Source organism: Microcaecilia unicolor, chromosome 10, assembly GCF_901765095.1.
Source record: "Microcaecilia unicolor chromosome 10, aMicUni1.1, whole genome shotgun sequence".
Taxonomy (NCBI): Eukaryota; Metazoa; Chordata; class Amphibia; order Gymnophiona; family Siphonopidae; genus Microcaecilia; species Microcaecilia unicolor.
The window spans coordinates 33,195,462-33,209,481 of NC_044040.1; the positions used below are offsets into that span (position 1 = coordinate 33,195,462).

Consider the following 14,020-nt stretch of genomic DNA (forward strand, 5'->3'; position numbering starts at 1 on the left):
AACCAATAGGGAGATAATCTCATGGTGTTTGCTGATCGGTTGGCTGTTCTTTTGTTCTCTCTGTGGATTAACTTGCATACATAAAGGAATTCAAGCCTATCAGCTTCTTCTCAGAGAAAGTTGATTGTGACCCCTGAGGCAGGCGCTTTGGCGCCGAAACACGGACCGTGTTGGGTCCTTGATATTGATATGAATATTCTGAATAAACTGGTTTTTGAGATTATCTCCCTATTGGTTTGCGCATTTGTCAGCCTCTACTTTTGCTGTTTTGCCTTTTGGCTAAAAACATACGTAGACAAATTTAAGAGACCACTTGGGTTTCTTTTTCCTTTGTTTCTGATGTGAAGCTAGCTGTTCTCACACCCAAAATTCATTTCAGATCTTCACCAAAACAATGAAATATAAGCTGCTGTTTTTTTTTTATATACTATTCAGAAGAGAAATGCGTAATTTATAAATACATTACCAAAAATCTGGGTTTTGTAATTTGACACAGTGAACGTTTATAAATGCTTCTGAAACTTGTAGCTCTGTATTTAACCCCATGGTGAGAGCTGATTTTTCTGTAAGTGCATTTTACAGTACTCTATATCTGCAAATCAAAGTCACTAATTTTGATAAATGTTGATTGACTTATTTATTGGCTATAAAAATATTGAAGGCTTAGCTGTTGAAAATTGTTCATATTAACAATGGTGTGTGTGTGTGTGTTTTATACAATTACATCTCCCTGATTTTAAAATGTCATATTCTGTTTCTTTTAAAATTGTGAAAATTTTAGATTTTAGTCACGGTATATACTGTTTAGCACAACCAAAACATTAAAGCAGTTTCCAATAGTCATATTATAAGCACAAGCATAATTGAAATTATTACAATATACAATAAAATCCTATGCCAAGCAATAAGAAAAATGTATTAAATGATTTTTAAATCGGCAATAAGCATCCAGCCATCAATTTAACTAACCCCCCCCCCCCCCCCCACACACACAATAGTAAAGAAGATAACCATCGACCACGTGCTCAAAAGGCCAAGTTTTTGAAACTTTCCAAAAGGATAGATACTGTCACACAAATTAGCCAGTAAGGCATTCTGTAAGGATGGTGTAGCATAACAAATTGCTCTATTTCTTGTTGACAACAGATTAACACTATGTAATGACAATTGTAGCTAAAATTGATGAGGAGAATTCAGTGTTACTGAAGGAGCATATTCACCTAGTTTACATGATAAATAAAGTGGAGCTTCCATGTAGAAAGCCATATATACCAGACACAATAGCTTAAATGAAATGTGTGCAGCAATCGGGAGCCAGTGTAGCTTCACCGGTGTTGGCGTTACATAATCAAAATTTTTTCAACTTGGCTGCAGTATTTTGAACAAGTTGCAAATCTTTAAGCTATATTCTGTCAGTCCTTGAATTACAATAATCAAGCTGGCTAGTGACAGTTACATGGACCACGTTAATCAAATTTGTGAGAGTAAAGAATGGTTTCAATTAATCCTAAATTGATAGGTCCGGATAATCTTAAGTGTCTAGCACAGTGAAATCCCAAAGTCACTATTTCTTGTAGTGAAATCCCAAAGTCACTATTTCTTGTATTTAAATTGAGCTTCCCTGCACAGTAGGTTTAGTGGGCAATGGATTATCTCTCCTAGATTTCCACATTGCTGAGGATTTATCTAGATTTAAGAGGGCCAGTGCAACCAGTCCTTTCAAGTGTTTTTAAGGTCTCATTAAATCAACCATAACATAGTAAATGACAGCAGATAAAGACCTGAACGGTCCATCCATTCTGCCCAACACGATAAACTCATTTTACATAGTATGTGCTACTTTAAATGTATACCCGAGTTTGATTTGTCCTTGCCTTTCTCAGGGCACAGATCATAAAAGTCCGCCCAGCACTGTTCCTGTACTAAAAGTTCTGAAGCTAACGTCAAAGCCCCTTAAAATTTACATTCCAACCCATCCATATCTATTCAGCCACGATCAGGGTGCAGACCGTAGAAGTCCGCCCAGCATTGGTTTTACTCTCCAATTACCGGTGTCGCCACCCAATCTCCACTAAGATTCTTTCAGCTGATCGTTTTGCATAAAATAACAATTGAATATCATTGGCACAAAAGTGAAACTCTAAAACCTTAGCTTATAATAGGAGGTAAGAAACCCCTGCAGTACCCCTCTTTTAAACCTTAAAAACAAAAAGTTATTCCCAGATAAGAGGAAACTCAACTAAGGGCCAATCTCTGTATTTCATAGCTGGACAGTGTCGAATGCTGACCCATATGATGCTGGATGGTGTCAAGAGTAGGAGAACGTAGATCTAGGTGAACCCAGAGGGCCTCATAACTCTGATTTGCTTTGACCTGTGTGCTGTGCAAAACTGATATTGCTGCTTATAATCTGACAGGTGTGTAGTACTTGACTGTTTCCCAAAAACACAGATAGCTGAGTTGATAACATTAGAAATAGGTTGAAAGTCAAGGGGCATAAAACAACACTGAAGATGGGATCTGGTATTGCTTCCTTTGGAAAAGAGTCCAACCAGAGCAGGAGTGGTACCTTGGATTTTTCATTCTTATGACTAACTAGTTGAATGATGGTTAATTGTACTGTTTTTGCTGTGTCATAAATAAAAATTAAAAATGAATATTGAGTATCCCCATTCTTTCCTTTTTTCAAGATTGGGATAATTTGTTAAGCTCTCTAGGTATCGACTCATCTTTAAACCAAGAAGGGGCTAAATACCTCTCTAAAAGTAAGCAAATAAGAAATGGGTTCCTGATGTAACAAGACTGCCAGCGATATAACAGATTACAATATTTGTTTTCCGTTGACATAAGAGACCAGTCTAAATGTGTCCCAAGTTGACTGACTACGACAGGCAGGAGAACTATTCACTCCCATAAGAGCTGCAGCAGGAAGTAATTCCTGATGAATTTTGTTACCACGGGGGGGTGGGGGGGGGGGGGGGCTGAGAGGTCCTGACAATCTTTTAATGTAACTAAAGTAGGCTGCCTGCCTGATCTTAGAGCTTCTGTACCTTGCACCTTTTGCAATTTATAGGAAGGAAAGCTTAGGCATATTACAGCTTATTTAGAAACTACATAAATAAGACTTACCAATTTTTTTTTAACTGCCTATAGCAGTGGTTCTCAAACCTGGTCCTGGAGGCACCCCCGCCAGTCAGGTTTTCAGGATATCCACAATGAATATTCATGAGAGAGATTTGCATGTATTATCTCCACTGCATGCAAATCTCTCTCATGAATATTCATTGTGGATATACCTAAAAGCTGGGGAGCCTCCAGGATCAGGTTTGAGAACCAGTGGCCTATAGCACAGCTGTGTATACTTGATAGGAAAATGAAGAACAAATAACTATTAGTGGGTTCCCATAAAACTCGGGGCTTGCCCTGCCACTAGATGTCTGCTTAGGGCAGTCTAATTTGGGAAGGCAGCAGCGCCGCTCCAGTGGTGCAGGAGAGCTGTACTTAACTGCTTTCAGCATGGTGTGGGGTAGGGTTACCATACGTCCGGATTTACCCGGACATGTCCTCTTTTTGAGGACATGTCCGGGCGTCCGGACAGATTTGGCCAGCCTGCCCGTTTGTCCGGATTTCTGGACAAAACGGGCTGGCTGGCGGGAGCGGAGGCGGGACTCCCTTCCCCTCCCCTTATGCTACTATCCCTGGTGGTCTAGAGGTACCTCTTCGCTTTTCAGGGCAGGAAAGAAAGAGCCCCCTCTTTCCTGCCCGGAGCGCTGCTGCTAGCTGCCCTGCTGCATCCTGTGTGAGTCCGGCTCTCGGCGTTTCAAAATGGCCACCGAGAGTTGAAGTCTCGTGAGGCTGCGTCAACTCTCGGCGGCCATTTTGAAACGCCGAGAGCCGGACTCACACAGGATGCAGCAGGGCAGCTAGCGGCAGCGCTCCGGGCAGGAAAGAGGGGGCTCTTTCTTTCCTGCCCCGAGCGAAGAGGTACCCCTAGACCACCAGGGATAGTAGCGTAAGGGGAGGGGAAGTGACAGGGGGTGGGGTGATAGCGTGAAAGGGGCGGGTGATGGTGTGAAAGGGGCGGAGCGAGGGCGTGAAATGGGGCGGGGCAAGTGTCCTCTTTTTATGAGGACAAAAAATGGTAACCCTAGCCCCACACCCTTTAAGCGCAGGCCTACATTTAAGTGCTGCCATGGCCTGCCTTCCCTCCCAACAGGAAGTTTGTATCAGAAAGGAGTGGGGTGTGGCAGTGCCTAAGCCAAGGAGTTTAGATTGAGAACAGGAGATGTTATGAGGCTATCTAGCCCATTATATGGGTTGAAGCCAGTAGGTGTAGTTTCTGGCAGTAGGCTGAGTCATAACTACACCCAAAACAATAGCAAACCGTATTGAAAGCAATAGTAAGATTATTAGAAATAATGGACTGCCTATGCGTACTCTATCTGTAAAAAGTCAAAAGCTGTTTCAGTTGAATAGGCAGTGCCTTAAAAGATGGAGGAGAAAAGGGTTTTTTTTTTTACTTGACAGGTTTTTAATTTATTTGAAAGGTTCCCATATGTAGATATAAATATCATGAAATAAAAAACTGAGTATCACAGCCTCAAAAATTATAGTAGCTGGTGGAAACAGCACTAATAAAGGCTGTATTTTGTGCTTATTTATGTACCGTGTTCTATACAATACAGTACTACATGGCCAAATTTCAGTGTTGTAATCTGCCTTGGGAACCCTGGTGTTATAAAGATTGGAAGTAAAATTAAACTCTCCTTTCAGTGGGACACATGGAATTACATCTTCACCATATCTCTTTTGTACAAATGGGATTATTCTGTTTTGAGCATGTTTCAGGGACAAGTGGTTTTTACAAGTCAAAATAATAAAAATAAATATTTTCTTTCATGCAGATCTCTCATTTGTTTAAACATAACTATATGGCCTAAGCCCCTAAAATAGCAAACACAGCGAAGGTGACACCAAAGGGAAAATTGATTTGTTATACTGCTTTTTCTGTGGGGTTTTTTGCAACTAAATTCAAAGCGGCTTATATAGTATATACATGTACTTATTTGTACCTGGAGCAATGGAGGGTTAAGTGACTTCCCAGACTTACAAGGAGCTGCAGTGGGAATCGAGTCCAGTTCCCCAGGATAAAAGTCCGCTGCACTAGTCACTAGGCTGCTACTCCACTGAAAAGGGTTAGATGATGTGTAGAACATGCAAGGTATTTAATAAAACATCCAAAGACTCCACACAAATTGTGTTTCAGCCACTTAGGCTTGCCTTAGGAGTCTAAAAATAACAAGATATTCAGAATAAAGAATAATCAATACATATGGAATTAAATATCTCTCTATATAAAAGGCAACACCAACGTTCTATGAAGCCTCCAGCCGGAAGTGTGAAGGGGGCGAGATATCCGGTTTCCCTATGAGTGTCTGCCCCGCCCTCTCTGTAACACAGTCAGTGAAGGAAAACAGCAGAGCACGAAATCAAATCGCTGGCTCTGTAACAGTGAAGAACTCAGAGGGGGGAGGGGAGAGAAGTCAGAGGGCACGGACACACACACTCCCACATGCACACAGAAGAAAACATTGCTAGCCCCCGTTTCATTTGCATCAGAAACGGGGCTTTTTTACTAGTATTGTATAAATGACACAGTTAAATAGACCCTAAAAAATACATTAAATCAAATTGAAATTACAATAGCAAAATATAAAAACAGATCAATAAATCAGTCACAATCTAAATAAATATTGTAACATCACTTAAAAAAACATTGAAAGCGGGAGGGCTCATATGAAAAACTGTAGCCTTTTTCCACTTGGACACTCTTAAACCACACCAAAAGTGCTTCATAATTCGATAAATGAAGTGAGAGAGAACCTTCAAAATGGATGTTCTCTAGCACTCTTGTTCTCAAACCTAGCATAAATCAATACACCTGAAGAATAAAAGTGATACAAACATCAATTGGTGCCATTAGCATGTGTATATAAAAAAATAAAATTGCTGCAATCAGATAGTGAGCAAATACATGTCTGTACAAGAGATATAGGCAGGGTAGTAAAAGGAGAGAAACCTTGGCGCAACATAAAGCCTACGGATCCTATTTTTAGACTCCTGAGGCAGGCCGCAGTGGCTGAAACACGATTCGTGTTGAGTTGTTAGATGTTTTAATAAATATCATGCATCTAGCCCTATTCATTTCTTTGGTGTCACCTTTGCTGGGTTTGCTATTTCTGTGGTTTGTGAGCAACACTTGTTCTCCTGTTTCCTATAAGCCCCCTAATGCAGTCCATTGGTTTTCTTATATTTTGTCCTTGTGATGATTTATACTGTGCCAAAATTGGAAATACAGCAAGACAGAATAATAGAATTCAATAACATCCAAAATGTATTAGTTAACATAATTGTGTTCACATTTGGATATTAACTTGAGAAAATGCAATTGAAAACTGACTTGAAGAAGAAATAAATATATATATCACAGAACTGGAAAATGTTGGCACATTTAGACTGACTGGACTTCTTTCTTTTAAATGGTAGTAATACATTTTTATAATATACCACTGCATTCCACAAAACAAAAGAAGCAATTTCCCACAAACTATCTCTTTTGATGTAGGTACAGGAAAATAAATGTTTTTTTTTAAATATTCTCAGGTTTCAACCTAATCCATGTTTAATGTGGGATATAACTGCCATAAATAAGTAAGTAAATAGATAGAGACTCTGAATGTTGAACACCTGATTCTCATAACACGATGTCTGCTTTAGTGGCCCTTTACGAGGAGGAAAAAAAAAATCTCTGCACGAATATAACACATGCTAGATTGTCCCTATAACCAGCCCCTCCAAATGACACACTGATTACAATTCATAACAAATTACTACTCTACCTATGAAAAGATATTCCGTTATTATACTTCCTCTGTGTACATCCTTATGCTGCACAAGCTGGCATATTTGAAAATATAAATAAGATTAAATAAAAATGCTACCAACAGTAAAGAATGACAACGTGGATGCAGCAGCTCATAAGCTTTGTTTGCTCTTTTGCATGCTGAACAGCCCTAACATCTTCAGCCTTTCCTCATGAGGGAGACATTTTATTCCTTTTACTTTGGATGCCCTTCTCAGTACCTTTTCCAATTACAATTCTTGATATACTTTTGTAAAAACAGCAGGGCAGTTTACAAATAATTTGACCAGAACTGCACAGAGTACTCAAGGTATGGTTGCACCATGGAATGAAATGGTATTCTTTATTCCTGTCTACCTTTTCTAATGGTTCCTAACATTCTCTCTGCTTTTTTGGCTGTCGCATATGGAGCAGAAAATGTCATTGTATTGTCTATAATGACACTTACACCCTTTTGCTAGGTGGTGGCTCCTAATGTAGAGCATGGCATTGTGTAGCGATAATTTGGGTTACTCTTCCTTATGTACAACATCATTTAACACTTGACTACTTTAAATTTTATCTGCTGTTTGGCTGCCCGGTCTTCCTGTCTGCCAAAGCTGTCCTGCGGTTTCTCACACTATGCATGATCTTTAACCACTTTCAATAATTTTGTGTCTCCTGCAAATTTGATCACTACTTGTTCCTAGTTCCAGATCACTTATAAATGTGTTAAAGATCACTTGTCCCAATACAGATCCCTGGGGTGCTCTACTCTTCACCTTCTTCCTGTGCTATTTTAAATAATTAGGATTTATATACCTCATTTTTTAAAGAAACTCACCCAAGGCAGTATACAGTAAGTATAACCTAGGAATAGGGAATAAACAATTACAATAGTAAAATATTCATTACAGTATAGCAGAGTTTGCTACTTAGTATCAACACAATACACCTTAAAACATTAGCATGTGCTAAATGGTAGAGATGCCCATATATTCCTATGTCTTCAAAAGTTTTGCTCAACTTCACATCAAGATAACACTCAATTATCCAATACAGGTCTATATAGGCCTTTTTCTTATATATATATATATATATAATATATGGGGTCATCAGATAGCGTGTGTGCTTCCATATTGGCTAACTGAGCCATGCAGATTTCAAGGGGCACCACCGCAATCCTCATAGATCCTCATATTATTTTCTTTTTTTATCAAAATTAATTTCTTTTCCAAATATGTGTCTCCAGTACGACTAATGCTATTTGGAAAGCTAAGTACTTTAGTGAAAAGTTATTTAAATATTGAGAATTTGAAAAGAAATGATATTTGGAAAAGAAATTAATTTTGATAAAAAAAGAAAATAATATGAGGATCTATGAGGATTGCGGTGGTGCCCCTTGAAATCTGCATGGCTCAGTTAGCCAATACGGAAGCACACACGCTATCTGATGACCCCATATATTATATATATATATATATCTAATATAATAAAACGCACCGTGAACGGTCTGAAGACAACGTTCTGAAGCCACTCAAACACTCCCTGGCTGTAGGGTTCGTGGATTCATGGTGTGAAGCCACCCAGCCGTCTCTGCCCCACCCTCGCGTCAAATGTCATGACGTCGAGGGCGGAAAAAAACCCAAACAATTCCGGCAGCGCAGCGTCAGGGAAGGAGGCGGCGCTCCAGACGTCTCTAGCCTTCCCTTCGCTGTGTTCCGCCTTCTTCTGATGTCAAGGATGATGTCAGAAGAAGGCGGAACACAGCGAAGGGAAGGCTAGACGTTGGGAGCGCCGCCTCCTTCCCTGACGCTGCGCTGCCGGAACCGCCACGGAGGTAAATTTAAAAAGAAGAAGAAAAAAAAAGGAATGTTGGGGGGGAGAGAAGGGTGGGCAGTAAAGTTGAACAATGGGATCGGGAGGGCAGGGGAGAAACGACAGCATGGATGCCAAGGGGGGGGGGGGGAGAAGAGGGCGGGCCAGGCTGGGACATGGGAGAGAGAGGAGCATGGATGCGATGGGAGGTCATGGAAGGGAGAGAGGGGACTTGCTGGAAAAGGATGAATGGAGGCGGCAGGGGACAGAGGAGCATGGATGGGCATGGATTGGGAGGGAAGGGCTCAGGGAGAGAGGGGAATTGCTGGATAGGGATGAATGGAGGGGGCAGGTGACAGAGGAGCATGGATGGGCATGGATTGGGAGGGCAGGGCTCAGGGAGAGGGGAATTGCTGGATAGGGATGAATGGAGGGGACAGATGGGCATGGATGGATATGGATTGCAGGGCAGGGCTCAGGGAGAGAGGGGAATTGCTAGATAGGGATGAATGGAGGGGGCAGGGGACAGATGGGCATGGATTGGGAGGGCAGGGCTCACACTCTCTCTCTCATATACAATGTCTTTCTGACTCTCACTCTCACACATTCTGTCTCACACTGTATCACATTCACTCTCTATGTGCCACACAGTCACTCACACACTCGCTTGGTCTCATACACTCACTCTCACAGAGAATCTGTGTCTCACACACACTCTCTCTCTCGCCCACACACACACACTCTCTCTCACACTGTGTCTCACATACACACTTGCACACACTCTCATTCTCACACACACACTCTCTCACAAACACACTCACACCCAGACTCACTCTCTCTCTCACACACACACACTCACACTTTCACTCTGACTCTCAAACAGTCACTCTCACATACACTCTCCCAAACATACACACTCCGAGGAAACCCTTGCTAGCGCCCGTTTCATTTGTGTCAGAAAAGGGCCTTTTTTTACTAGTATATATATATATATATATAAAAGAAAAAGGCCTATATAGACCTGTATTGGATAATTGAGTGTTATCTTGATGTGAAGTTGAGCAAAGGTTTTGAAGATATTGATTGACAAGCTCCCTTCCTTATATGTAATTATATATGCCGTTTGCCAACATATATTCCTAAGGGGATCTCTAGCGTTTAGCGTGCACTAATTGGTGTGCCTTTGTACAAGACCCCCCCCCCCCCCCCCCTCCATGTCTAACAGCTCAGTCCCTAAGACTCCTTGAAAGAGTTTCTTTCCAGACTGGCTTGTCCAATTGTGAAGCATACAAATTATGACCAAGCACCTATAACATAGGATTATTGAGCTCTTAATACCTATAAGTATTTGAAAGCGATACATACAATTTTAAGTGCAATACAATATTCCACAGGTAGTCAATGATATGCTTTTAATATTGGGGGTTATATGTTCCTGTACTGAAAATCCTGCCACCACCTGGGCAATTGCTTTTTGTTCCACCTGCAATGAATGTGCTAAAGTACTTCTTAGAGAAACATCAATAAGGAATTAAAATGAGCACAGTTTTATTTTCCATAAAATGTTAAAATCACATGCTGAAACGTGACGATTAAAGATGGGGGTGAGTTGTTAAAATAAAAGACGCTGTCTCCTCATAGTAATGCAGTTACACGTAACTAGAAAACGGACTCTGTAGTAAAATATAAAACTCTACAATTATAAATATAAATTTGGTCCATGTGAAATCACTATAACAGTATTTACAATAAGTGTTATGTCATTTCTAACTTAAGTATCTACTGCAATCCTGAAATGTTTAATATGACAGAGCAATGTTTTATTTACATTCTTCCATTTTAACAGTTACTCTTCTAGCAAGCTTAAGGTTTCCTACAAGTATCACAATTAAAAATTTTGACATTAAAAACGTAGTAGGCTTAGCCACAGCGGAGGGATCTCCTGACATCCATCAATTCAAGGTTAGAAACCTGGTCAAAGGGGAAGCTAATACTGAACATACACTAGAATTGTCATTCATAGAAACAGTGTGAAAGTCTATAGCATAAAGTTCAATCAAGTTAGTCCAGCTCTAACAATTGACGAGACGTCTCTGAAAAGGCACACATTGTTAAAGATGTAAGTTCAGCTGCAAAATTCATGTGTGACAGAAAGATCGTCAGGAGGGACGTAAACAGACTGTACATCACTTGGGCACACTGTTCCCCTCAAACTGGAAATAACAAAACCTGCCCCATACAAAGCTCCAGGAATCCATTTCTTCTCGTTAAACCAGAGATTCTAAGCTCTCTGCTGAGTTCCCATCTGGTAGGGTTGTACCATTGATCTCAATAGAAGTGGTAGGGTTTTCTTCTTGTCTAGTGCTGACAAGGCTGAGCATGGCCTTATATAAGAACTGGTACTGGTCCTTGGAGAAAAGAACATTATATTAGTCTATCTGAATTTGTATTGCAAATTCTTCTGCCTACTTTATGGGTAGAAGAGAAATGGTTATGGAGTGCACAGAGTGGGCTTGATTCTGCCACATTCCTGGTGTATGTGAAAAATAATGTACAGAGATACTCAACATCAGTCATGAACGTAAAAACTTGCATTTTGTAATGAAACAAAGACCTGGAGAGGCGCTCTGTATTTCAGCAGACATGTTTAACCAGGTTGGCATGGCTTGTATGTCCAGTCCAAGCTCTCTGCCTTAGAATATTCTGCTTCATTTCCGTCTTTCCTATACTCATTACTTCTTTTCAGATGGATATCTATTGTCATCAGGACAACCTGCACGTCCAGTATAAGTGGGTAGGGATATTATTAAGTGATATCCATGTGTGATGGCTGGTTCTTAGTGAGAGATGGGGACTGGGTTTGGGGGAGGAGGTGAGAGAAGAGTATAGGGAGGTGTTGAGCAGCACATGGGACATTTAAAAAAAAGTAATAAAGGAGGCAAGAAGCAGAGGAGTGAGGAAATGAATAATGTGTTAGGAGAGGTAAAAAGAAATTGGTGATAGGTCTGTAGGTAGAAAGGGGGCACTTCTATTACAATATGCCTATAGACTAATAGTGTAAGAGGTTAGCTATACATGTATAATTTAGATGTAGATAGTGTAAATACTCATGCCTAAATGCCAAAGATACATGTTGCACGTGTGTGACTCCTGTCCACGCTCTGTCGACTCCATCCATGTGTACGTGCACCTGTGTATGCACTGTATAAGATGAGCTCTAGTTAGGAAATCACACTTAAGCAGATTTTCAATATTCTGGTCATTTACATGCATAATCACCGCATAAGTGTTAGTCCTTTGTGTACAGAATTGCCCCGCATGAGACTAAACAGAACACATGCAAGGGGTAGCATGTGGGGAGGGCAGTGGTATACCAGCTGTTGAACAATGGACTATGTAAGGATGAATATGAATGGAAGTAAGTGAGGTGGGGGAAAGAGTATGTGTGTGTAGAGCTGGGGTGGAGTGAGGAAGGTGGGCCAAAGGAGAGGAAGGAATGGAGAGAAGGACAGGAGACAGTAATGAGTAGAGTGGGAGACACTGGTCTTGGTGAGATCACAAGGGAGGAAAGGAAAAGACAAGGCAAAGTGAAGGGAGGAAGTCAAGGAGGAGGAGGAAGGGTATGACATTGGGTGGAGGAGGGGACAAAGTAAAATAACAAGGAAGTGGACGGACAAAAGGGATGGAAGAAAGAGGGGAAATGAGGGGATGAGGAGACAAAGGGGAGGAGACAACACCCTTTGAATGACGCAACAGAAGAAGAGAGAAAGTGGAAAAAGGGGAGGGGCACAATGGGGTAAAATAAGGATGGGGAGAGGGGAACAGAAGAGAAGTGCCAGCCACAGAAGGAGCTGGATAGAATGGACAGTATATAGCTGACATTTAATCAGGGCTCTGCAATGGAATACTTTCAAGCATCTATTTTGTTTTATCTACAACAGCAAGTTAGTTCGTTAGCTATCTCAAGAGTCTCTTTAGAAAACAGCAACTGAGCTTGGCTGGTGACTTAGGGGCAGATGCACAAAGCTTACAGTGCTGGGGACGTTTGCTTTAGACTGGTTGTAGCCAGTCTAAAGCAAATGTTATTTCGCCAGTAATAGCCTTGGCTTTAACGTGTGCTGTTAGCAGCCACTGAGAACACCATGCAAATGTATTACAATGACCTTATTAGTATTCTAATGAGCATTCTGGGAGATGCACAGCTCCAGAACACCTAGCTCTAACGAGCAACTTTTATGGTTGCTCTGGAGCTGTCAGAGAGGCGAGAAGCACAAGCAGGCAGCACAATGCACCAGTCAGGGCAAGGTGCCACCATTTTGAGGAGGCACCAGCAGGAGGAGGAGGAGGAAGGGAGTGCTAGTCCCTCCTCCTTTCTCTGCAAGGTAGGAGGGGGGACCACTGCTAGACCACCAGGGGTAGCCTTTGGTGGGGGGGGGAGAAGGAGGTCCTGACTAAGGCTCCCCTGGACCACCAGGGTTTTATTGATTTTTGGGGGAAGGGTTACATCTTTGGAGAGTCTGAAGGTTCACTGTGCTTGGGTGGGGATCTGGAGTCCACTGGACCACCGGGGCTTTTTTTTTAACAGGGGCTTTGGCAGGGCATTGGAGGTCTCTACATTCCTCTCCAATGCCCTGCCAAACCCTAACACCAGCTCCGAGCTGGTGTAGGGTTTACTGCGGGAGAAGAACCCTTGTTTGGGGTGCTGCCCACTGAGCAAGAGGGCGGAATAGGTAATGACCCATTTAGCATGCATTTGCAAGCTCACTGCATTCAGAAATGGTGAGCTTGTTATTTCACCCACTCACTGGCTATGAACATTCAGCGGTAGCAAATGTGGGTGCTAAAGGCCTCTAGTGCAAGCATTTGCTTCCGAGCATCGATGCCTGAGGGTCTGCTAGAGGGAGAGATTAATCCACACAGAGCACACAGTGTAGGGAAGAGAGAGAGAAAATCACAGAACGATTGTGACCATCTCTGAGAAAGAATGAATGTGAATGGAAGTAAGTGAGGTATGTGTGTGTAGTGAAGGTGGAGTGAGGAGGGTCACCAGAAACAAACAAAAAAAGAGGTGTTAATGAATTCTGTTAGAGCAAACAATTTGTAATCCAACAGTCCAAACCTCATCCTTTTATATGAAAAAGTAAAAATGTTACAGAAGTTCAAACACTAACTTTTGCAGACTGCCTATGAACCTATGACATGAAAAACCAGCCATCCTCAAAAATCTGAATCTGCTACTTTAGTCACCTTTTCCCAGAGACTTAGGGGACTTGTCTTTAGCTCATGCGTTTTTCAGTTGCA

General features: G+C 41.5%; 1 protein-coding gene across 1 annotated transcript in view; it reads right to left on the reverse strand.

Annotated features, from left to right (window-relative positions):
• Nucleotides 1-10,250: 10,250 nt before the first annotated feature.
• PTPRZ1 (protein tyrosine phosphatase receptor type Z1) overlaps nt 10,251-14,020 on the reverse strand; it is a 237,093-nt gene continuing 233,323 nt past the window's right edge. The window contains 1 exon segment of the mRNA XM_030217112.1: nt 10,251-11,127. Coding sequence (XP_030072972.1) covers nt 10,987-11,127 — 141 coding nt within the window. The 3' untranslated portion in view covers nt 10,251-10,986.